Raw genomic sequence first — 27,017 nt, forward strand, 5'->3', positions numbered from 1 at the left:
ACAATCACTTTCTATAGCACCTGGTATATACCTCCATCATTGCATTCACTAGCATATTATCTTCAACCCTAGAACACAGATTTCTTGAAAGAAGGATTATATATTCTTTACCTGGGCATACCTGTTAGCTAGGTATCAAAAAAAAACTTTTTTTTTAACTGATGAAAGTGTCTGTCCAGCCTATGCTTGAAAATCTCTAAAGACAGAGGACTCAAGATCTTCTAAGGTAGCCCTTACTATCTATTGGCTAAGAAAGTCTTCCCTATGTTGAGCAAGATGGCTCAATCTTTAACCCCACTAGAACCACACAGAATAAACCTGGTCCTCCTAGTGTCAACTTTAAATACTGATTTGTAAAACATTTATGTTGTGGTATATGCAAGACCCAAGGGATAAGTATACCAAGGTCAACTAGACAATCCTTGGTCCTCGGTAATTCACATTCTCTTACAGAAGTCAGACACATAAATACAAATAAAATAACATGGATAAGGGCAGTAATACAGATGCATGAAGCGTGTTATGAAAGAACACATGAGGGGTACAAATCTCACCCTGAGGCCATGGAAGGCTTCCTAGAGGAGCTACAACTTTGCCTGAGAGTTTAAAAGACAAACTGAATAGTCCACAAGAGAGAGGCCAGACATAAACAAATGCAAAGAGAAAGTCTGGTGCATACAGCTGAGAGGGTGTAACTGAGCATATCTTCTCTTCTTCAGGCTAAACATTCCCAGTTCCTTCCTCAGGCATTATGACTAGATTTTTAGTTATTTCACTATTCTGAGGTCTCTCATTTGAATACATAGCCAGGTCGAAGCTGGGGAGCCTCTACATCACCACCCAAGCTCAGGCACCTAGTCCTGTCTGATATCCTGTCTAAGCACACTAGCCCAGTTTCCTCATGTGTGGAAGACACACACACTAACTTCCAGGGTAAACATTTTAGGAACAGTAGACAGCAGGAATGATCCTTGAAATTTTAAAATTTATCTAAGTCTTAGAAAACATGTGTTAAGGGAATGTCAGAGAATACTGCATGCAAAGATTTAGACTAGAAGTTTTTAAATTGTTCTGGTCATATGTCACTGTATTAAAAAACCACCTCAAAATTCAGCAGCTTAAAATAGCAGTGTTTACTTTGCTCATTCATACGCATTGAAAGCAGAGTTGAGAGAGGACAGTCTATCTCTACTTCACTCAGTGTGAGCCGGGATAGCCGAAAGACTGGGAGCTGGAATCACCCAAAGACTTGCTCACTCAATTTTCTGGCAGTTGACGCGGGCTAAAGTCTGGGGATTACGCGTGAGGTACAGCAAAGACATCTATGTTTGGCCCTTGCAAGTGGCTTCTTTACAATATGATGCTGGGTTCTGAGCATCCCAGGAAGACTAGGCAGAAGCTGTATTGCTTTCTGTGATTCAAACTTGGATGTCACATAGCTTTGAATCTGCTATAGTCACAGTCTTGCCCAGTATTCAAGGGCAACAAAGATTCCATTTCTTGAGGAGAGTCAATGTTACCTTGCAAGAAAAGCAGGTGGGATGGGATATGTGGGTGTGAACATCTTTGGAAAATATGATAATCTTACCACATAAATAAAACTCAATGCTGAGTTAAATATCCCTAATATTAGGAGGCAGTCTGCTTTAGGATGAAAGGTATTCTGACTGGTTTGTTAGTAGTATTATTCCACCAAAGCACCTCTGGCGTCTTTAAAGTCTCTTCTTTAAAACAAACATAAACACGAATTTTTCTTATCACAAAAGTACTTCATATTTACTGCAGGAAATTTGCTAAATGCAGAAATGCAGAGAGAACTATAGCTGCATGTAAACCCATAGAGCAGGAGTTTCTATAATTTAATATTTCAATATAACTCTTTTATTCACTTGTGATTGACTAAATGGGTTGGTGATTTCTTAAACTAAGGTGGAAGCAGTAAAAACAGGGAGAGTAGGCAGATCTAGATATACATTAAAAATAAAATCAGAAGGACAAATTAAATATGAGGGATGAGGAAAAGAAAGAAATCAGGGATGACTCCAGGTTTTTGGATGTTTCCATTCCCATTTCCATTCAGCAAATGGGTGGGTGAGGCCATCACAGGGGAACACCAGGGAGGAATAGTTATGGGAAAAGAAATAAAGAATTATGTATTGCTCATGTTAAAGACTGAAATGTCTATGATATGTCAAACATGCTTGGATACACAAATCTATAGCTAAGAGGTGAGATCAGAACTGAATAGAGATGTTTTGAATCATCAGTGTATAGGTCACATTCAAAGGTAAGAGATTATATAAGATCACCTAGGAGGGAATACAGAGAAGATTGCTGCTATTCAGTTGCTGAGTAATGTCCAACTCTTTGTAACCCCATAGACTGTAGCATGCCAGGCTCCTCTGTCCATGGGATTTACCAGGCAAGAATGCTGGACTGGGTTGCTATTTCCTTCTCCTGGGCATCTTTCCAGACCAGGGATCGAACCCATGTCTCCTGCATTAGTAGGCAGATTCTTTAACACTGAAACACCAGGGAAGCCCACAGAGAAGGTGGCTCAGGGCAAAAGAGTGGCTAGTAGAGTAAGGAAAAAAGCTGTGGGAATTTCATTTTCCATAAGACAAGGAAAACCAGGAAGTCAAGATAACTGTTACATGAAGAAAAAGTAAACACTGTATAGAATGCTCAGTTCAGTTCAGCTCAGTCACTCAGTCGTACCTGACTCTCTGCAACACCATGGATTGCAGCACGCCAGGCTTCCCTGTCCATCACCAACTCCCAGAGCTTGCTCAAATTCATGTCCATCGAGTCAGTGATGCCATCCAACCATCTCATCCTCTGTCGCCCCCTTCTTTTCCTACCTTCAATTTTCCCCAGCATCAGGGTCTTTTCCAATGAGCCAGTTCTTCCCATGAGGTGGCCAAAGTATTGGAGCTTCAGCATCAGTCCTTTCAATGATTTCCTTTAGGATTGACTGGTTTGATCTCCTTGCTGTCCAAGGGATGCTCAAGAGTTTTCTCCACACAGTTCAAAAGGATCAATTCTTTGGCACTTAGCCTTCTTTACAGTCCAGCTCTCACATCTATACATGACTACTGGAAAAACCATACTTTGACTAGATGGACCTCTGTCGGCAAAGTAATGTCTCTGCTTTTTCATATGCTGTCTAGGTTTGTCATAGCTTTTCTACCAAGGAGCAAGTGTCTTTTAATTTCAGGGCTGCAGTCACCATCTGCAGTGATTCTGGAGATCAAGAAAAGAATATCTGTCACTGTTTCCATTGTTTCCCCATCTATTTCCAACAAGTGATGGGACTGGATGACATGATCTGTGTGTTTTGAATGTTAAGCTTTAAGCCAACTTTTTCACTCTCCTCTTTCACTCTCATCAAGAGGCTCTTTAGTTCCTCTTCTCTTTCTGCCATAAGGGTGGTGTCATCTGCATATCTGAGGTTATTGATATTTCCCCCTGCAATCTTGATTCCAGCTTGTGTTTCTTCCAGTCCAGCATTTCACATGATGTACTCTGCACATAAGTTAAATAAGCAGGGTGACAATATACAGCCTTGATGTACTACTTTCCCAATTTGGAACCAGTCCGTTATTCCACGTCCAGTTCTAACTGTTGTTTCTTGACCTGCATACAGATTTCTCAGGAGGCAGGTAAGGTGGTCTGGTATTCCCATCTCTTGAAGAATTTTCCACAGTTTGTTGTGATCCACATAGTCAAAGGCTTTAGTGTAGTCAATGAAACAGAAGTAGATGTTTTTAAGGAACTCTCTTGCTTTTTTGATGATCCAACGGATGATGGGAATTTGATCTCTGGTTCCTCTGCCCTTTCTAAATCTAGCTTGAACATCTGAAAGTTCTCAGTTCACATACTGTTGAAGCTAGTTTGGAGAATTTTGAACAATACTTTGCTAGTGTGTGAGATGAGTGCAATTGTGTAGTAGTTTGAACATTCTTTGGCATTGCCTTTCCTTGGGATTGGAATGAAAACTGACCTTTTCCAATCCTGTGGCCACTGCTGAGTTTTCCAAATTTGCTGGCATACTAACTGCAGCACTTTCATAGCATAATATTTTAGGATTTGAAATAGCTCAGCTAGAATTCCATCACCTTTGCTGGCTTTGTTCATAGTGATGATTCCTAAGGCCCACTTGACTTCACACTCTAGGATGTCTGGCTCTAGGTGAATGATCACACCATCATGGTTATCTGGGTCATGAAGATCATTTTTGTATGGTTCTTCTGTGTATTCTTGCCACCTCTACTTAATATCCTCTGCTTCTGTTAGGTGTGTACCATTTCTGTCCTTTATTGTACCCATCTTTGCATGAAATGTTCCCTTGGTATCTCTAACTTTCTTGAAGCGATCTCTAGGCTTTCCCATTCTATTGTTTTCCTCTATTTCTTTGCACTGATCACTGAAGAAGGCTTTCTTATCTCTCCATGCTATTCTTTGGAACTCTGTACTCAGATGGGTATATCTTTACTTTTCTCCTTTGCCTTTAGCTTCTTCTCTTTTCTCAGCTATTTGTGTGGCCTCCTCAGACAACCATTTTGCCCTTTTGCATTTCTTCTTCTTGGGGATGGTTTTGATCACCACCTCCTGTATAGAATGCTACTGAGAGGTCAAATAAGGTGATAAAAATGTATATTGAATCTGGCAAGATGAAGGTCACTGTTGACCTTGGCAACAGCAATTTCTGTGAAGTGAAGGGAAGAGATACCTAACTGGGATGGGAGGGAAATAGAGAGAGGTGAGTAGAGAGAAAAAAAGACCCTGATGCTGGGAAAATTTGAAGGCAGGAGAAGAGGATGACAGAGGATGAGACGGTTAGATGGCATCACTGACTTGATGGACATGAGTTTGCATAAACTCTGGGAGCTGGTGATGGACAGGGAAGCCTGGCTTGCTGCAGTCCATGGGGTCACAAAGAGTCGGACATGACTGAGTGACTGAACTGAACTGAGTAGAGAGAGGAGAAAATCAAGTGGTTTTGATGTGATAAAAAACTGAACACTGACTCAGTAGCTAAAACCTTGAGTTTTACACAATGTCAATGGAGGAGTAATTTTTAAAAACATAGGAACTATTTGAGCATGTTTGACGCAGATGGCAGTGACAGAATGTAGTGACTTTCTAAAGACTGTGGCAGAGCAAGAGACTGGGGTGGGGTATGGAACCACAGGAGTGAAGTCTTTGAGTGGGAGGGGATAAATTCAGAGCCCCAGGAAGGTGACACTGGCCTTTAACAGGTTTGGTATAGTTCTTCCACAGTAATAGGAGGAAGAAGGTGATGATAGAAAGATGAGGGAATTCTTGACTGATTCTGTCTATATTCTCAGTGAAATACTGAAGAAGATATCAGCAAGGAGCACAGGGTATGAGGCCAAAAGAGATATAAAAAGAAATCTAAAAAAGGAAACAGGTGTAAAATAATGGTTCTGGGAAGTGAAATTATGAGGGAAATGTAATTGCACTGCTTTGTGGCATTCAGTGCTTATTTGCAATTTCTGTTTAATAACTTAAAAGTGAGGTCACTCAACAAAGGGATGTGACTTCTATGAACAATACTTAGCTACTCAGTTCAGGCACATAGTAGGCAGGTAATTGAGTTTGATCTGGGCTAAATATTACTTAAAAATCAAGAGGGCTTTAAGGGTATCTATATGGATGGGTGACAATTATTATTACTGAGGGCCACAGATTACAAACTTTGTAAAAAGGGGAAAGGAGAGGCAAAATGTACTTCCTCCCAGTCTTTTCATTATTCTTTATACAATTGATATCATATTACACAAAGTTTTACATCTTTATAATATTTTCCCATGTAAACAGTCTTCAAAAATATTACTTTAGGTATATCACAGAATATTTAGCAACTGTTAAATTATTGTTTTCTTTTTGTTTGGCCACGTCTCACAGCCTGTGGGGTCTCAGTTCCCCAACCAGGGATTAACCCAGGTGTCAGCAGTGAAAGTGCTGAGCCCTGTAACCACTGGGCGGCCAGGGAATTCCAAAAAACCTTCCTACTGTTAAACATTTAGATCATTTAAAATTCTTTATCACATGTGATGCTCTGATAAATATCTTTGTGAAACATCTTTTCTCTATCTCTGATTACTTTCTTAGGAAGCAATCCTAGGAGTGCAATTACTGGGTCAAAGTATATGTCCAATGTTTTTCTGTTTAAAGTACAATAAAAATAATTTTCTTCTCCCTGAATCATTTGAGTCAGCCAGTGACATGAGGTTCCACAACTCCAAAGTAGTTTAGTGCACGTTTCCTACAAGGATATTCACTCAAGATTATATGCCTTGATTAAATGGAATTTAGCACAGGAATGCAACGTTGGTATGATATGTGAAAATAAATCAACATAGTAGACCATACTAATATAATAAAGAAGAAAAACCACACGATCATTTCAAGAGATACAGAAAAAATCTGAAAATTCCAACACTTTTTCTTGATAAAAACACTCAAACGAGATAGAAGGGAACTTCGTCAGCCTAATAAAGTTAATATTATAATTAATGGTGAAAACCTGAAAGCTTTCTTCTTAAGATAGGAAGAAAACAAGGATGTCTGTTCTCTCCACTTCTATTCAACAGTGTCTAGGATACAAATGAATATACATGCAAAACAGAAACATATTCACAAATATAGAAAACAAACTTGTGGTTACCAAAGAGAAGAGGAAGAGGGGAAGGACAATTAGAGTGTAGAATTAATAGATACAAAGTACTACATATAAAATAGATAAGCAACAAAGATACATAGCATACCAATATAAAATAGATAAGCAACAAAGATATATAGCATACCACAGCCATTATCTTGTAGTAATTTATAATGGAATATAATCTGTAAAAATACGGAATCATTATGTTGTACATTTGAAACTAATATAATAATGTAAATTAACTATATTTCAATTAAAAATAAAACACTGTGCAAGAAGTCCAAGTCAGGGCAGTTAGGCAAGAAAAATAAGTGAAAGGCATTTAATTGCTAAAGAGAGGTAAAACTATCTCTATTTACATATGACAAAAAACCCTAACGAATCCATATACATATACACATAAAACTGTAAGAGGTAAAAACAAGTTCAAGAGGGCTGCAGGAATAGGAGCAATAGGCAAAAATCATTGTTATTTCTATACAATAGGCATGAGAAATCAGAAAATGAAATTAACAATTTCATTTATAGCATCAAAAAGAATACCTATACAAAAGAAGTCAAGATTTGCACATAAACTATAAAACATCATTGAAAGAAATTTAAAAGACTTAAATAAGTGAGAAGATACCCTGTATTCAAATATTGGAAGCCCTAATATATAGATGGCAATACTTTCCAAAGTATGGATTTAATGCAATCTCTTTCAAAATCCCTTTTCATACTATTCATGGGGTTCTCAAGGCAAGAATACTGAAGTGGTTTGCCATTCCCTTCTCCAGTGGACCACATTTTGTCAGAACTCTCCACCATGACCCATGCGTCTTGGGTGGCCCTTCATGGCATAATGCATAGTTTCGTTGAATTAGACAAGGCTGTGGTCCATGTGATCAGATTGGTTAGTTTTCTGTGATTGTGGTTTTCAGTCTGTCTGCCCTCTGATGGAGAAGGATAAGAGGCTAATGGAAGCTTCCTGATGGGAGAGACTGACTGAGAGGGATACTGATTGGGTCTTGTTCTGATGGCCCCCATGCTCAGTAAATCTTTAATCCAATTTTCTGTTGATGGGTGGGGCTGTGTTCCCTCCCTGTTATTTACCTGGGGCCAAACTATGGTGGAGGTAAAGAAGATAACCTCCTTCAAAAGGTCCCATGCACATACTGCTACACTCAGTGCCCCCAACAAAGCAGCAGGCCATCAACGACCCATGCCTCCACCAAAGACAGTGAAGAAGAACTAAAGAGCCTCTTCATGAAAGTGAGAGTGAAAAAGTTGGCTTAAAATTCAGCATTCAGAAAACTAAGATCATGGCAGCCAGTCCTATCACTTCATGGCAAATAGATGGGGAACAGTGGAAACAGTGACAGACTTTATTTTGGGGGGCTCCAACGCTAGTAAAGTAATGCTCAAAATTCTCCAAGCCAGGCTTCAGCAATATGTGAACCGTGAACTTCCTGATGTACAAGCTGGTTTTAGAAAAGGCAGAGGAACCAGACATCAAATTGCCAACATCGGCTGGATCATGGAAAAAGCAAGAGAGTTCCAGAAAAACATCTATTTCTGCTTTATTGACTATGCCAAAGCCTTTGACTGTGTGGATCACAAGAAACTGTGGAAAATTCTGAAAGAGATGGGAATACCAGACCACCTGATCTGCTTCTTGAGAAATTTGTATGCAGGTCAGGAAGCAACAGTTAGAAGTGAACATGGAACAACAGACTGGTTCCAAATAGGAAAAGGAGTTCATCAAGGCTGTATATTGTCACCCTGTTTATTTAACTTCTATGCAGAGTACATCATGAGAAACGCTGGACTGGAAGAAACACAAGCTGGAATCAAGATTGCTGGGAGAAATCTCAATAACCTCAGATAAGCAGATGACACCACCCTTATGACAGAAAGTGAAGAGGAACTCAAAAGCCTCTTGATGAAAGTGAAAGTGGAGAGTGAAAAAGTTGGCTTAAAGCTCAACATTCAGAAAATGAAGATCATGGCATCTGGTCCCATCACTTCACGGGAAATAGATGGGGAAACAGTGGAAACAGTGTCAGACTGTATTTTTCTGGGCTCCAAAATCACTACAGATGGTGACTGCAGCAATGAAATTAAAAGACGCTTACTCCTTGGAAGGAAAGTTATGACCAACCTAGATAGCCTAGTCAAAAGCAGAGGTATTACTTTGCCAACAAAGGTTCGTCTAGTCAAGGCTATGGTTTTTCCTGTGGTCATGTATGGATGTGAGAGTTGGACTGTGAAGAAGGCTGAGCACCGAAGAATTGATGCTTTTGAACTGTGGTATTAGAGAAGACTCTTGAGAGTCCCTTGGACTGCAAGGAGATCCAACCAGTCCATTCTGAAGGAGATCAGCCCTGGGATTTCTTTGGAAGGAATGATGCTACAGCTGAAACTCCAGTACTTTGGCCACCTGATGCGAAGAGTTGACTCATTGGAAAAGACTCTGATGCTGGGAGGGATTGGGTGCAGGAGGAGAAGGGGACGACAGAGGATGAGATGGTTGGATGGCATCACTGACTCGATGGACGTGAGTCTGAGTGAACTCCAGGAGTTGGTGATGGACAGGGAGGCCTGGCATGCTGCGATTCATGGGGTTGCAAAGAGTTGGACACGACTGAGTGACTGATCTGATCTGAAAATCACTGCAGAGGGTGACTGCAGCCATGAAATTAAAAGACCCTTGTTCCTTGGAAGAAAAGCTATGACCAACCTAGACAGCATATTAAAAAGCAGAGACATTACTTTGCCAACAAAGGTCCATCTAGTCAAAGCTGTGGTTTTTCCAGTAGTCATGTATGGATGTGAGAGTTGGACTATAAAGAAAGCTGAGTGCCGAAGAATTGATGCTTTTGAACTGTGGTGTTGGAGAAGACCCTTGAGAGTCCCCTGGACTGCAGGGAGATCCAACCAGTCCATCCTAAAGGAAATCAGTCCTGAATATTCATTGGGAAGGACTGATGCTGAAGCTGAAACTCCAATACTTTGGCAACCTGATGCTAAGAACCGACTCATTGAAAAAGACCCTGATGCTGGGAAAGATTGAGGACAACAGGAGAAGGGGACAACAGAGGATGAGATGGTTGGATGGCATCACCAAGTCAATGGACATGAGTTTGAGTAAACTCCAGGAGTTGGTGATAGACAGAGAGGCCTGGCATGCTGCAGTCCATGGGGTCACAAAGAGCCAGACACGACTGAGTGACTGAACTGACTCACTGACTTTCAAAATCCCACCTAACTTTGCAGAAATTGATAAATGCCAGGGATCCAAAATAGATTAAACAATTTTTAAAAAGAAGAATAAATTTGGAGGATTCACAGCTCCCAATTTCAAAATTTACTACATACCTACCTGAATCAAGGTACATATAGGTCAGTGGAATCAAGAGTCAAGAAATAAACTCATAAATTTATAATTGATTGATTTCAACAGGGGTGCCACGACATTTCAGTGGGGAAAGAACCTACATATCCACAATACCACCAACAAAATCAAGAAATTAACATAGATTAATTACTACTACATAATCCTCCGATCCCATTAAATTTTTCTAAGTGTCCCAATAATATCATAAGTGCACGTGCACACACACATACATGCACACACATATACATTCACAGGATCCAGTCCAGATTTATACAGCATATTTACTCCTCATGTCTTTTTAGTCTCCTTCAATCTTGAACAGTTCCTTGGTCTTTTCACTTTATGATCATGGATACTTTTGAAGACTACAGGCCACTTGTTTTACAGAATGTCATATTTTAATATAGCTGTAATTAATAATTCATAGACTGTTAATTAAACAGGTCCTTCCAGATTAGCGCTATCCAATACAGTAGGCACTAGGCATATGTGGTTATTGAGCATTTGGAGTAATCTATACTGAAATACTGGAGAAGGCAATGGCACCCCACTCCAGTACTTTTGCCTGGAAAATCCCACGGACGAAGGAGCTTGGTAGGCTGCAGTCCATGGGGTCACTAAGAGTCGGACACAACTGAGCGACTTCACTTTCACTTTCCACTTTCAGGCATTGGAGAAGGCAATGGCAACCCACTCCAGTGTTCTTGCCTGGAGAATCCCAGGGATGGCAGGGCCTGGTGGGCTGCCGTCTATGGGGTTGCACAGAGTCGGACACGACTGAAGCGACTTAGCAGCATACTGAAATACACTGCAAGTGTGAAATATATACCCAATTTTAGGCTGTGAGACATTTCATTAATAGACTATTATATGTTGAAATAATAGCAATACTTTGGATATACTGAGTTAAAATATATTATTAAAATTAATTACACCTATTTCTTTTTAATGTGGCTTTGTAAAATGTGACTACTAGAAATTATACAAGTAGTTCACATTATATTTTTTTCAAATATATTTTTTAATTGAAGGATAATTGCTTTATAGAATTTTTTTGTTTTCTGTCAAACCTCAACACAAACCTCAACATTATATTTCTATTGGACAGTGTTATTCTAGAAGTTTATGGGTTAGTAATGGGGAACAAAGAGGTTAAAAGATTCAGGACAACCTATATGGCCCCCTTGGAGCAAGGACAGTAAATATAAATCCTAGCATAGCTCTAAAACCCTGCTAGTTAAAGGAACCAGACCATTCAACTGGACACCGTAAAAGACACATAAGGGAACATAGCAGCTAAGAATAAGAATACATTGTTTTGGTGAGGATGTCTGTATGGCACTTTACTTTCTAACCCTGCTCTAAAGCCATACATGCCTTAACAGAGGTGGTCAAAAACTCATACTGCTCTTGCTTGGTTTCTCTCTGGACCACTTCTTTGCTTGCCTCTTTACTTCACTTATTCAACCTGGATCCTTTGGCCTGAAGTAAAAACTCCTGGGATTACAGATCTCATCTTTTTTCTCTTGTCTCAATATCACCCTCTAGATATTCGCTCTTTCCTAAAATATGAAGTGTCTCTGGATTAAGGGAAATAAGCATTTAGTAAATTTTGTCATTACTGACCTGCATTTCATATTTCAGAGTCATGTGGAAGCACCAGGATCCCATTCCTACCACTGAAATTAAAACAAACAAACAAACAAACAAAAACAATTAGCATGAAATTCTTTGTGGGGAGCCAGAGTGACTTGAAAAAACAATAAGACATTTTAAAGCACTGAGTTTTAAGAACAAATTTATGAAATCCTGTGGCAAGATATACCAGACCCTGCCTAAGCTCTATCTATAATTGATGAAATTTTGGAACAGAAAAAAAAAACAACAAGCATAAATTCTCGTAAATTCCCTCCAGTAAGTGATTTACTAGATTAATCAATATTCTCCATTTTTTTGCATAAAATGTATTATGGATGCTAGGGGTAAGTTTTAATGCTCAGAGCTGGTTAGCTACTCTTCAGTACTTCTTTGTATTTCTAATCCAAATAGTTGAAGTATATGCTTAATAAGAACCAATCAGTTATGTTTGTTTGTTCCCAAACTTGTTAATGCCACTGTATTTAGCTAACAGAAATATGACTGCAAAAAGACAGCTACTGTTTCTATAAAAACTATTTAAAATATTTCAAGAAATGTTGAAAACAGACAATAAAATTGAGTTGCTAATAAAAATTGCTCTTAATATCTGTAGATACATGTTACAAATTGGGGAAAATTCTACATTCATGTCTTGAAGTTCTTTCCAAGTGCTTCTATTTTAAATAAATCATTTTCATTTTAAGGTTTAAAATTTTCTGTTTGTTTTTCAATGCAAAAAAGACTAATCAGAACTATAGGGTACTATATTCAAAGGCCATGCTCTGCATCAAATCATTGTCAAAGATTATACCACTATGCTTCAATTAAAATAAAACTTAAAGATGGGTATATATATTTTTCAATAATTATAGCTTTGACTCTTTAAAAATTAACAGAATAAATATCACTCCCGATCACATCTGATTCTACTGTGATGAAGCTCAGTTCAATAAACCTTTACTGAGTACTTCCTATTTGCCAAATTCAACTACAGACACTGAGGTACAAAGATAAGATCCAGTCATTGGCCTTTATGAAGCATACAGGCTAATGGAAGAGACAGGCCGATAAACAGAAGATACCAGTATGTGGAGAAATGGGGAGGAAAAAAAAGATTATTGCATAGAGTGAACTTCCTTGGTGGTTCCGCTGGTAAAGAACCCACCTCTCGATGCAGGAGACATGGGTTTGATCCCTGGGTAGGGAAGATTCCCTGAAGAAAGAAAAGGCAACCTGCTCCAGTATTCTTGCCTGGAAAACTTCACCGACAGAGGAACTACAGTCCACAGGAGTGGACATGACTGAGAGTGCAGTGCACACGCACGCACGCATGCACATGCACACACACACACTACCATAGAAGCACAGTCCTTGGGAAGAGTTGGACACGACTGAGAGCAACACACACACACACACACACACACACACTCTCTCTCTCTCTCTCTACCATAGGAACACAAAAGACGGGACTTTCGAAAGAAGCCAGAGAAAGCAAGAATGATGCCAGAGGAGTCTGTCTCAAGGATATAACAGTTAGCCCAAGAAACACAGTAAATGTGGATGTTATCAAATCATTTCAACAAAGCCATTAGGGGAAGATTTCAAACCCTTTGTTACTCTTGTTTTAAAAAAAAATCAGTACCAATATTATCACATTTTTTTAGTGCTCAAAAGGAGATGAGAGAAGTAAAGAGATACTGAACTCATCTTACTAAGGAAATGAGGAAGTGGGATGGTGGCTGCCTTTTTTCAAAGGAGAAATCAGAAAATTAGATAAATTAATGGCAGGAGAAAAAAAAACAAACCTTGTGAGCTATTTAAATTCATACAATATACTATAAAGTAAAAAAATAAAAATGAGGTGGATGACTATTTATCCTGAAAGGCAGACTGGCCACTTAATCTATGTCTCACTCAAGGGCTGTTTTTATCCAAACGTTTCCAAATATTCTCTTGTCACTGTTTACTATATTACATTAAAGCCTGATCTTTAAAAAATCTCTATAGTTTATTCCCATTCGAAACTCCATTTAGAGTGCAAAGAAATAGAACAGAATATCACCTTTCTCCATATAATATTTTATATTTTGCCACTATAAAGCAAACCACCAATTTTTGCTAAAATGAATTAGCTTTATTGAGATGCAATTCACATGTATGTGTGCATGCTCAGTGATGTCTGACTCTTTGCAACCCCATGGACTATAGTCCGCCAGGCTCCTCTGCCCATGGGACTCTCCAGGCAAGAGATCTTTCTACTGATCTCTACTCCACTGATCTTTCTACTGTCTATAGTTTTGTCTTTTCCAAACTGTCATACAGTTGGAATCATACAGTAAGTAGCCTTTTCAGACTGGCTTTTTACTTAGTAATATGCATTTATGGTTCTTCCATGGCTGTCCATGGCCTTATATACCACAGCTCTTTCTAGTGCTGAATAATATTCCATTGTCTGGAGGTACCACAGTTTATTTCTCCATTCACCTATTAAAGGGCAGATTAGCTCCTTTCAGGTATGGCATTATGAATAAACCCGTATCTGTGTGCAGGTTTCTGTGTAAACAACAATTTTCATCTCTATCAGGTAAATGCCAGGGAAAGTTCGATTGTATGGTGAGAGTATGTTTTATGAGAAACTGCCAAACTGTTTCAAAGTGGCTGTGCCATTCTGCATCCCTACCAGCAATGAATGAAAGTTCCTGTTGCTTCAAAACCTCAGTTCCTTTTCAACAGATATTTACGGGGCGCTTAACAATGTTCCATGGATCCCAGCCTTATCTAACTCAATGAAATGAGGAGCCATGCCGGTAGGGCCACGCAAAACAAATGGGTCATGGTGGAGAGTTCTCAAAAAACATGGGCCACTGGAGAGGGAATGGCAAACCACTTCAATATTCTTGCCTTGAGAACCCCGTGAACAGCATGAAAAGGCAAATAGGACACTGAAAAATGAACTTCCCAGGTCGGTAGGTGCCCAGTATACTCCTAACTCCAGAAAAAATGAATAGATGGAGCCAAAGTGAAAACAACACCCATATGTGGATGTAACTGGTAATGGAAGTAAAGCCCAATGCTGTAAAGAACAATATTGTATAGGAACCTGGAATGTTAGGTCCATGAATCAAGGTAAATTGGAAGTGGTCAAACAGGAGATGGCAAGAGTGAACATTGATATTTTAAGAATCAATGAATTAAAATGGACCGGAATGGGCATATTTAATTCAGATGACCATTATATCTACTACTGTAGGCAAGAATCCCTTAGAAAAAATGGAGTAGCCCTCATAGTCAACAAAATAGTCCGAAATGCAGTTCTTGGGTGTAATCTCAAAAATGACAGAATGATCTCTGTTTCCAAGGCAAACCATTCAATATCACAGTAATCCAAGTCTATAGCCCAACCACTAATGCCAAAGAAGCTGACGTGGAACAGTTCTACAAGACCTTCCAGAACTAACACCAAAAAAGATATCTTCTTCATCATAAGGGGACTAGAACGCAAAGTAGGAAGTCAAGAGGCACCTGGAATAACAGGCAAGTTTAGCCTTGGAATACAAAATGAAGCAGGGCAAAGGCTAACAGAGTTTTGCCAAGAGAACACACTGGTCATAGCAAACACCCTTTCCCAACAACACAAGAGACAACTCTACATACAGACATCACCAGATGGACAATACCAAAATCAGATTGATTATATTCTTTGCAGCCGAAGATGGAGAAGCTCTATACATACTCTGCAAAAACGAGACCAGAAGCTGACTGTGGTTCAGATTATGAACTCCTTATTATTCAGACTTAAATTGAAGAAAGTAGAGAAAACCATTAGATCATTCACTTATGACCTAAATGAAATCCTTTACGATTATACAGAGGAAGTGACAAATAGATTAAAGGAATTAGAACTGACAGACAGCGTGCCTTAAGAACTATGGACAGAGGTTCATGACACTGTACGAAGGCTGTGACCAAGACCATCCCCAGGAAAAAGAAATACGAAAAGGCAAAATGGTTGTCTGAGGAGGCCTTACAAATAGATGAGAAAAGAAGAAAAGCAAAAGGCAAAGGAGAAAAGGAAAGATATATCCATCTGAAGAATAGCAAGGAGAGATAAGATAGCAAGATAAGATAGCAAGAAAGCCTTCCTAAGTGATCAGTGCAAAGAAATAGAGGAAAACAATAGAATGGGAAAGACTAGAGATCTCTTCAAGATAATTAGAGATACCAAAGGAACATTTCATGCAAAGATGGGCACAATAAAGGACAGAAATGGTATGGACCTTACAGAAGCAGAAGATATTAAGAGGTGGCAAGAATACACAGAAGAACTATACAAAACAGATCTTCATGACCCAGATAACTATGATGGTGTGATCACTCACCTAGAGCCAGACATCCTGGAGTGCGAAATCAAGTGGGCCTTAGGAAGCATCAATACGACCAAAGCTAGTAGAGCAGACGGGAATACACCACCTTACCTGCCTCCTGAGAAATCTGTATGCAGGTCAAGAAGCAACAATTAGAACAGGACATGGAGCAATGGACTGGTTCCAAATCGGGAAAGGAGTAGTACATCAAGGCTGTATATTGTCACCCTGTTTATTTAACTTATATGCAGAGTACATCATGTGAAATGCCAGGGCTGGATGAAGCACAAGTTGGAATCAAGATTGTCAGGAGAAATATCAATAACTTCAGATATGCAGATGATACCACCCTTATGGCAGAAAAAGAAGAGGAACTAAAGAGCCTCTTGATGAAAGTGAAAGAGGAGAGTAAAAAAGTTGGCTTAAATCTCAGAAAATTCAGAAAACTAAGATCTTGGCATCTGGCCCTAGCACTTCATGGCAAATAGATGGGAAAACAGTTCAAACAATGACAGACTTTCTTTTCTTGGGCTCCAAAATCACTGCAGATGGTGACTGCAGCCATGAAATTAAAAGACGCTTGCTCCTTGGAAAAAAAGTTATGACCAACCTAGAGACCATACAAAAAGGTAGAGACATTACTTTGCCAACACAGGTCCATCCAGTCAAAGCTATGGTTTTTCCAATAGTCATGTATGGATGTGAGAGTTGGACCATTAAGAGAGCTGAAGAATTTGAACTGTGGTGTTGGAGAAGACTCTTGAGAGTCTCTTGGACTGCAAGGAGATCAAACCAGTCAATCCTAAAGGAAATCAACCCTAAATATTCACTGGAAGGACTGATGCTGAAGCTGAAGCTCCAATACGTTGGCCACCTGATGGGAAGAACTGACTCACTGGAAAAGACCCTGATGCTGGGAAAGATTGAAGGCAGGCCAGGATGAGATGGCTGGATGGCACCACTGACTCGATGGACATGAGTTTCAGCAAGCTCTGGGAGTTAATGATGGACAGGGAAAGCCTGGCATGTTGCAGTCCATGGGGTCGGAAAGGGTCAGACATGAATGAGCAACTAAACTGAACTACCAACATTCCACGGCAGTTGTAGCTCAGTTAGTAAAGAATCTGCCTGCAGTGCAGGAGACCTGGGTTCGATCCCTGGGTTGGGAAGATCCCCTGGAGAAGGAAATGGCAACCCACTCCAGTATCCTTGCCTGGAAAATCTCATGGACAGAGGAGCCTGGTGGGCTGCAGTCCATGGGGTCACAAAGAGTCGGGCATGACTGAGCGACGAACACTTACCAACATTCCAAGCATTTCCACTGGGATAAAGGAGTGAATAAGAGATATATGTTTCCTGTCCTAAGAACTTTTAGGAAGACACTAAAAATATGAGAGAGGCCATTTCAAAGCTAACGGGAGTCTATGCAAGGGGGTTATACTACCTCGTCTAGTGAGTCAGAAGAGGGATATCAGGGGAAGTAACACATGGAGTTAAATAGGTGAAAAGAACTTTTTAAAATGAGATCATTCTATGTAGAAGGATCATCCAACATAAAGGAATGAAAATGCACTTAAAGAAGTAAAAGAGCTTGGCTTCAACTATAAACATTGTTGCATCCAGTGAGAATATTGCCATGATTTGCAGGCAGTAAACTGAAAAGAACTTTTAAAGTCATGCTATGATTTGAACTGCATCCTAAACACAAAGTCTTTGAAAAACTACATCCACATACACGAATACATAAGTGCACACACAGATTAACAGGACTGACTTTTGCATTAAAAAAATATCACTGTGGTTACAAGGCAGGAAAATGTTTACAGGAGTAGTTTCCTAACTTTGATAGCAAAAAAAATTGTTTGGGAACTCCATATATGTGTATTTATTTATAAATTGTATACACACTGCTGTGTTAAGATACTACATGTATTTTTAAACATGTAAAATAGAAAAAAATTTTTTTAATGATATAAATAAATACAAATAGAGGAGTTACAGCTTTCTTCCTGCCCCAACAGATCATTTTTCTCACTACCTGGGGAATGAGCATCCTACTTGATGATTGTCAGTTTTAATGATAAAGACTAAACTCCTTGCAAGGCATACATGGAGCTTTGTAATTTGGCTCCATTCAGTTCATTTTATCGAACTTGTAGTTCAGTTACACCTGACTGCTTACTTCTCTCATCTCAACACTATCATCTTCTAATCTGTTCTGCCTTTGTTCACAGCTTACCCTGTTCTTTCAGCCTGGAACACTTACCCCTTTCATTATTCAATCCTACCTGCCTCTGGTGGCTCAGCGGTAAAGAATCTTCCTACAATCCAGAGATGTGGGTTCAGTCCTTGGGTTGGGAAGATCCCCTGGAGAAGGAAATAGCAACCTACTCCAGTATTTATGCCTGGGAAATCTCACTGACAGAGAAGCCTGGCAGGTACATGAGCTTGCAAGAGATAGATATGACTTATTGACCAAACCACCACCACCACCACCTGACTCTAGCCTTTGTCTCTGCTTACTGAAATCTCATGTAACGTCTAGATTCAATTTATTTTGTGATTTTCATTCCTTTCAGCTTTTACCTTGTCAAACAATTTCAAACTTTAGAATGTTGAAAGAATAGTCTAATGAACTCCTGTATATGCTCTATTCAGATTTACCAACTTTAATAATTTACATATGCATATATAAATTATTATCTTTCTGAAACATCTGTGTAAAGTGGATGCATCATGTCCCTTTACCCCTTAATACTTCAGTGTATATCCCAAATCCATTTTATTTATTTATTTTTACAACTCAAGCAGGCAAGATTTACTGGGCAAGCAGTAAGCAGAACCATTTTGAGACGTGAGAGTAGACCAACCCCTACAGGAGTAGCCCTGCCCCATTTTGGCTTCCCTCTTTTATATCTCTTGTTCCCTCCCCTGAGCAGTGCCTGCCAGATCCATTTTAAACGGCACCTCCTAACTTAAATCTTCCTCTGTTTTCTCCCTAGTTAAGTCAACCATACAAGGCATCTAAGAAATAATGTTTGGCTACACCAGTAGTTATCAGTTTTGGAAAACACTATTTTGCCTCAAGATCTTTACAATTGCTAGGACCTTGTCCCAGAAACTCCTGATTCAGTGGGTGTGCTGGTACCTATATTTTAAAGGCCCATCAATGACTTGTTGAACCTTAAAAGTGAAACATCACTGTTAAATTCAAAGATTCTAAGACAAAGTATGGTCCAGGTTTCTATAGCTCACTAAAGAATCTCCGACTCAATGGACACGAGTTTGAGTAAACTCTGGGAGTTGGTGATGGACAGGGAGGCCTGGCGTGCTGTAGTCCATGGGGCTGCAAAGAGTAGGACACAACAGAGTAACTGAACTGAACTGATAGAATCTCTAGAAGCTAGCACAGAACCAGGCACATAGAGAACACTTATTAAGTGTTTGGTGACTGGTTGATTTTTTTTTCTTTCTCCCTTTTTTCTCTTTTTCCTTCTCCATGCTCTACTATTACACATTAAAGTAAGAATGTGTGTATGACTAGTAGAGGAAAATGAGGAATGAATTGAGAAAATATAACAGGAGAAATAAATGAGTACCGAAGAGAAAAAAATATTATTTGGGAATAATGTGGACAACAGAACAGAAAGCCTTGCCTGGCAAGGTAACATCTGAGTCAGAGAGATTCACAGGCAGAGAGACAGAGGGAGAACATATAAACGCAGAACAAACACACAGTTTGAGTCTAAATATTCAACCTAAAACAGCGCTCTGATTCTGTGTGAACACTGCTGATTCTCACTGTTATATGTTAGTGTTCTGTGCTGCCACCACCTCAGGCCCGGGGTGCTCCTCCCCTCTGTCCCCACAGCAGCACGCCTCTTCCATGCAAAGGCCAATTGGGCTCTTGTGGTCTAGGGCACCACCTGGTCTCTAAGTACTTCATGTTTTATCACTTTTCTCTCCTGTATCACCATCGCCACCTGGCTAATGGACTGTGCACAAAGTCTCTAATACCTCCTGTCCCATTTACCTGTGCTTCCTCACTTTCCTGAGTTTTCAAAAGAACTGCCTCCATTTCCTCACCTCTCTTCCCCATCCCTTCCTCAAATCTATTCACACCACTGAAAAAGCCCTTCTCTCTTTTTATCCTCCTCAATCTCTTAATAGTATTTAATAAGCAAGACGTGTTCCGCTCTAGTTTTCTGTAACACCTTGTTCTGCTCGTCTTCCTATCTTGGTGTTGCTTCCGCATAGGTTCTTTCGTTGGCTCCTTCTATCCTTAACATGTAAATCAGGGTCTGTAAATTCAAGTGCCTAGAGAGATATTTGACTAAAACATGCTAAGTTAAAAAAACAAATAAGAAACGGTGTAGAGACTGTGCTTAACTGGACAGACCATACTAAAGAACAGAGCTTAGGCTGATTGCTCCTGCATAGAAATATAGGCTTAGTGATGCTGCATTTTCAAATTATTCAAGAGAAGGCAAAAATCTGAATTTTTATGGGAACTCTCAATTTTCAAATGTGGGAAATTAAAGCATTTTAAAACTTTAAATATGGCAATTAAAACATGTCAGGATGCCAAATTCTGCCTTTGATGATGAACCTGTGGTATTTATGTTCATCTTTGGGCTTTTTTCTCTCAATATATTCATCTTCTTGGGGATCTCATCAGTTCCCATGGCTTCAAATACCAATTATAACAATGATGTCTACGCCTCACCTCTAAAATTCCAATGCCATGTATTTAAATGCCTACTTAGCGCTTCATTTAATGTCTCACAGGCATTTTAAACTCAACATAATCAAAACAATGCCAGATTTTCTCTCTACACAGTTGTCCAAACTGGAAACCTGAAAAGAAACTTTGAAAATCTTTCCTTTTTTCCATCTCCCACTTTTAATCCATTAATGAGTCCAATAGGCATTAAATCCAAAATACATGCTGAGCCATCCACTTTCCATTCTAATCCCAAAGAAAGGTAATGCCAAAGGATGCTCAAAATACCACACAACTGCACTCATCTCACACGCTAGTAAAGTGATGCTTAAAATTCTCCAAGCCAGGCTTCAGCAATACGCGAACCGTGACCTTTCAGATGTTCAAGCTGGTTTTAAGAAAGGCAGAGGAACCCGAGATCAAATTGCCAACATCTGCTGGATCATCAAAAAAGCAAGAGAATTCCAGAAAAACATCTATTTCTGCTTTATTGACTATGTCAAAGCCTTTGACTGTGTGGATCACAAGAAACTGTAGAAAATTCTGAAAGAGAAGAGAATACCAGACCACCTGACCTGCCTCTTGAGAAATCTGTATGCAGGTCAGGAAGCAACAGTTAGAACTGGACATGGAACAACAGACTGGTTCCAAATAGGAAAAGGAGTACATCAAGGCTGTATATTGTCACGCTGCTTATTTAACTTATATGCAGAGTAAATCATGAGAAACGCTGGGCTGGAAGAAGCACAAGCTGGCATCAAGATTGCCGGGAGAAATATCAATAACCTCAGATATGCAGATGACACCACCCTTACAGCAGATAGTGAAGAAGAACTAAAGAGCCTCATGATGAAAGTGAAAGAGGAGAGTGAAAAAGTTGGCTTAAAGCTCAACATTCAGAAAACTAAGATCATGGCATCCTGTCCCTTCACTTCATGGCAAATAGATGGGGAAACAGTGGAAACAGTGGCTGACATTATTTTTCTGGGCTTCAAAATCACTGCAGATGCTGATTGCAGCCATGAAATTAAGACGCTTACTCCTTGGAAGGAAAGTTATGACCAACCTAGATAGCATATTTAAAAGCAGAGACATTACTTTGTCAACAAAGGTCTGTCTAGTCAAAGCTATGGTTTTTCCAGTGGTCATGTATGGATGTGAGAGTTGGACTAGAAAGGAGGCTGAGAGCAGAAGAATTGATGTTTTTGAACTGTGGTGTTGGAGAAGACTCTTGAGAGTCCTTTGGACTGCAAGGAGATCCAACCAGTCCATCCTAAAGGAGATCAGTCTTGGGTGTTCATTAGAAGGACTGATGTTGAAGCTGAAGTTCCAATGCTTTGGCCACCTGATGCTAAGAGCTGACTCATTTGAAAAGATTCTAATGCTGGGAAAGATTGAGGGCAGGAGGAGAAGGGCACGACAGAGGATGAGATGGTTGGATGGCATCACCGACTCTATGGACACGGGTTTGGTGGACTCCGGGAGTTGGTGATGGACAGGGAGGCCTGGCATGCTGTGGTTCATGGCATCGCAAAGAATCGGACACGACTGAGTGACTCAACTGAACTGAACATCCACTTTTCACCAATCTCCACTGATGCTATCCTAGTCTGAGCCACTATCACCTGTCACTTGGGCCATTGCAGTAGTCTCTGTTGACTGGTTTTCCAGCTTGCACTCTTATTGTCCACAAATAGATTCTCCACAGGTAGTCAGGGAGATCTTTTAAAAACACAAATAGGATCATGCCACTCTCCTGCTAAAACCCTCCACTGGCTTTTAGAATAATATCCATACTCTTCACTCTGGCCTATGGTGAGACCCAACGTGATCTGGCCCCTGCCTAAATCTCTCCAACATCATGTTCTGCTACTTTCCCTCTTAACTACTAATGAGTATTAAGGGGAAATCAAAAAGTAAACAGATAAAATATGATGCCTTAAGTGCTGTGATAAAGATATGCATCGTATTCAGTGGGTCATCTAATTCTATCAAGGGGCTGAGGAAGGTTTAAAAAAGGAAGGCTTTCTAGAGAAAATGACACTTAAACTGAATCCTGACTGACATACATGCCAAGTTCACCAAATAAGAGGTTACAAGCAGAGATATAAAAATATATACAGTACTAAAAACAGCTAATAGGCTGATACAGCTTAAGTATAAGGTACATGTGTGAGAGTTATGGAAAATGAAACTTGTTAAGGCAGAGGGTCCAGATTAGGACCAACTTGCCTAGGAATATAGATTTTGAAATAGGTTATCTCATTCAAAGAGAAAATGGTTGAATCAAAAGAGGCACACTCGCCTAAAGAGAACACTGGTAAAATTTAGCTAGTAAGCCAGTTTTCACCAGTGACAAACTACAATTTATCAGCAAGTACATATTTTATAACATATTATTCAAATTGACACAAATAATAAATTCAAGAATAGGAAAGTTGAGTTCTTTTAGCTAAGAAACAAATGCTAAATGTGTAAAAGCAAAACAATACTCATTGATCCTTGAATTATACAAATTAGAAATTTTGACAATATTTTAAAAAAGAATCTAAGCATTGTCCTTTTCTTTCTTTTGCAAAATAATTGATTCAATCACACAGAGAATAAAATATTTAATTAATGTAAGGGTGACCTAGCCAACATTTCATCACAGTCTCCCTTAAAAAGTCTGAGACATCAAAGTGAAAATAAAATTCACATTTTTAGGAATTGTCTACAGCATTCCGAAAAACAAGTAACAGAGAAAAACAACTTTGCCAACATGGTTATGGCTATACGTAGTGAAAACTGAGGCAGTCAAATTAGTAATGGAACCAGATAAAGAGGTCAAATGCACCAATATATCTAGTTAGAATTTTCTAACTAGATGTTCATACTCACAGCATTTTACCATGGTTTAAAGAGTCTCTCAAGCATATAAACAGAATTTCACCAGGTTGGAACCTCTTGATTCAAATATTTTGGTATGCTACCATCTTTTTCAAGGTTACAACAGACTACAGATATGTTCTGATACACATCTCTTTAATCCATTTGATGTCTGACCACACTGAGGAAACAGTGTACAACTTAACCATCTGAGTGCTCAGAAGCAGGAAACTTTGGAAGATGTGACTATGGCAGAATGGTCAGAGATGTAAAATTACTAGGTTTGAAGATGGGGGAAAAGGGACCAAGTCAAGATGGAGAAGACAGAGTATGTGGGCAGCCACATAAACTGGAAAGGACAAGGAAATTGACTCTCCCCCTACAACCTTCAGAAAGGAACACAGGCTCTCCTCCAACAGCCTTCAGAAAGGACAGATATGTTGACATTAGCCCACTGAGACTTGTATCAGAATTCTAGTTTAAAGAAATGCAAAATAATAAACCTATCCTTTTTTTTGGTACTTTGTTAGAGGAGCGGTAGAAAACCAATACAGGGCTGATTTTGAAAATGTTTACTTAAAACAAGCATTAGGTTCTTATTCCCTCTCGTCTTAACAGCAAGTTTTACTGAGATCTATTAGAAAAATAATGAGAGGACATTTTTTGTTTTTCCATTGATCTGTTATGAATATCTCTTCCTTTCATAAAATGTACACATTTGGGATATAATATAGCAGAAAAATGAACAAAAAGGAAGAAATAGATAAAGGGACTAGGTAGTTCCAAAGCAGTTATAACCGGGCAGGTGGACTAAAGTGAAATCTGGCTTACTGGAAGAACTGGCAGTTGCTCAGGGACATGGGATGTTAAAACGTAATGCTTTTCACACTCTTATCTTCCCTCATTCCTCCTCATTGCACTTGGCACCTTTCCATCATAACACCACGCTGTTAGTACATTGTTGCTGCTGTTTAGTTGCTAAGTTGAGCCCAACTCTTTTGTGACCCCATGGGCTGTTCATGGGATTCTCCAGGCAAGAATACTAGAGTGGGTTGCCATTTCCTTCTCCAGGGGATCTTCCTGACCAAGATATTGAACCTGCAACTCCTCTCGAGTTTCCTGCATTGCAGGCGGGTTCTTTTACAGCTGAGCCAGCAGGGAAGCCCCTGTTAGTGCACACTTAATTATAAATTTATCAGATTAATTCGTTTCCCCTGCTAAACTCTAAGCTCCAATGAACAATGGTTTGAGAGCTATGTGTGTGCTAAGTCACTTTAGTCATTCATGTTCGACTCTTTGTGACCCCAAAGACTGCAGCCTGCCATGTTCCTCTGTCCATGGGATTCTCCAGGCAAGAATACTGGAGTGGGTTGCCATGCCCTGCTCCAGGAGAAATCCCCAACCAGGGATCCAACCCATGTTTCTTAAGTCTCCTGCAGTGGCAGGCAGGTTCTTTACCACTAGCACCACCTGGGAAGCTTGAGAGTTATAACTAACACATAACTAAGTACAACTGATTTTTAGTAAAAATCTGCTGAATAAATTAAAAAATTACTAAAACAGGCTCTGAGCCAGAACACAATGACCCTTGTAACAATCTGCTCCTAATATACTTCTACACAACATCAAAGTTCCCAATTCTTTCTGCAAAATCTCCCTCAATGCCAAAAAGTTCATATCAATTAAGTAGTTATTATAGATTTTTGGTCATAAATACACACAGAAATGCACTGATTAATGCCTCTAATACTTCTTTAAACAGTCGTGGAGAAAGGCATACTTGCCTTGTTTTGACCTTCTAGGAATGCTTCTATTCCTAATGCTAGCTTCAAGATGGATCTGTGTATCTTACCATGTTAAGACAGGATTTGTGAATTCTTATTTCCTTGAGTTTTTCTTTTTAAATTAGAAATGGTTGCTGAATTTTGACAATGGCTTTTACAACATCTATGGAGATAATCACGTAGTTTTTCTTCTTAAATCAATTAATATAGTAAATAGAATTAATGGATCTCTAAAATTTGAACTATCATCCATTCTAGAGACAAACTCCAGTTGTCTTGGTGTATTATTTCCCTAATGTGAGACTACATTCTGTTTACTACTTACTACTTTTTAAAAGAAGAAAACAGAAAGATAAATTTATATAGCTTGTTTAATAACACAATTCCAAAAAAGGCTTTTAAAACCAGAAGATGTTTTGTTCTTTAAGTTTGTCACAAATTCATTTGATAGCAAAGCCTGACTTAATTGGAAATGAGGCTATTTATAGTGATTATTAAGCCTAGTTAGTATGAATATTTACATGTTAAGCAGCAATATGGATATGTTCACCTGCAGGGTGCTGTCCCAGGTTTCAGCAGGCTTTATACTATACTAGCAAACATATTCTATTAATTTTCTAGAACTAAAAAACAATCTGAGTTCAGAAATATTTCTGGTCCCAAGGATTTGGATAAGGATCTGTTAACATATATTAGTGATATAATGGAAAGAAATTAAAAGAAAGAAATTGAGCTCATGGGCTTTCTCTGAACTTCAGAGAGTGAATTCTATGAGGATGACTTTCCATGAAGAGATACTGATATAAAGAGATCTGTCTAAAAATTACCCAACATTCTTCAGTTAGAAGAAGATTACAGGAAAAAATAATTTAGGAAGTTATGCTCCTCCACATAGTCACAAGAATACTAGAAGAGGGCAGATTACTGTATGTAGAATAGTTTCTCAAAACATCGTATCTGTATAGAGATAAATAATAACTTGAGGTCTTTAAGTTGCAAAGGAAATCACTTAATAAAGAATGGATCCAGGCTTCCCTGGTAGCTCTGGTAAAGAATCCTCCTGCCAATACAGGAGATACAGGTTCGATCCCTGATCTAGGAAGATCCCACATGCTGCAGAGCAACTAAGCTTGTGTGCCACAAGTACTGAGCCTGTGCTCTGGGAGCTGCAACTACTGAGCCCACGTGCCGAGAGTCCATGCTCCACAACAAGAGAAGCCACGACAATCAGAAGCCCATACGCTGCAATTAGAGAGCAGCCCCACTCACTGCAACTAGAGGAAAGCCCACACAGCAATGAAGACCCAGCACAGCCAAAAATAAATAAATAAATGAAATTAAAAAGGATAGATTTCCCCTCTCTCTCTCTCTACATATATATATAAGACACAGATCCTTGCAAGAGAGAATAAAAAATCCTCAAAATCAGAGAGACAAATAAGACTTACCTAATCTTGAACAATTAGGAATGGTTGTTTGGATTCTACTTGTCAAGGACAAGAGGAAAAGTAGCTGCATTCTACTGCAGAAGAGTCTCAGCACCTATACATGCTACCACTGACTTAAAATG

At 39.3% G+C, this 27,017-nt stretch overlaps 1 protein-coding gene across 2 annotated transcripts in view; it reads right to left on the bottom strand.

The window, feature by feature from the left end:
• ACER3 (alkaline ceramidase 3) overlaps nucleotides 1–27,017 on the bottom strand; it is a 156,028-nt gene that overhangs the window by 68,443 nt on the left and 60,568 nt on the right. The window contains exon 3 of one of the 2 annotated variants that reach the window (XM_006059606.4): nucleotides 11,697–11,749. The exons of the other annotated variant lie outside the window; for it this stretch is intronic. Within the exon in view, the coding sequence (XP_006059668.3) occupies nucleotides 11,697–11,749 (53 nt within the window). The remainder of the gene's footprint in view (nucleotides 1–11,696; nucleotides 11,750–27,017) is intronic. 2 annotated transcript variants of the gene reach the window in all.

Source organism: Bubalus bubalis, chromosome 16, assembly GCF_019923935.1.
Source record: "Bubalus bubalis isolate 160015118507 breed Murrah chromosome 16, NDDB_SH_1, whole genome shotgun sequence".
Taxonomy (NCBI): domain Eukaryota; kingdom Metazoa; phylum Chordata; class Mammalia; order Artiodactyla; family Bovidae; genus Bubalus; species Bubalus bubalis.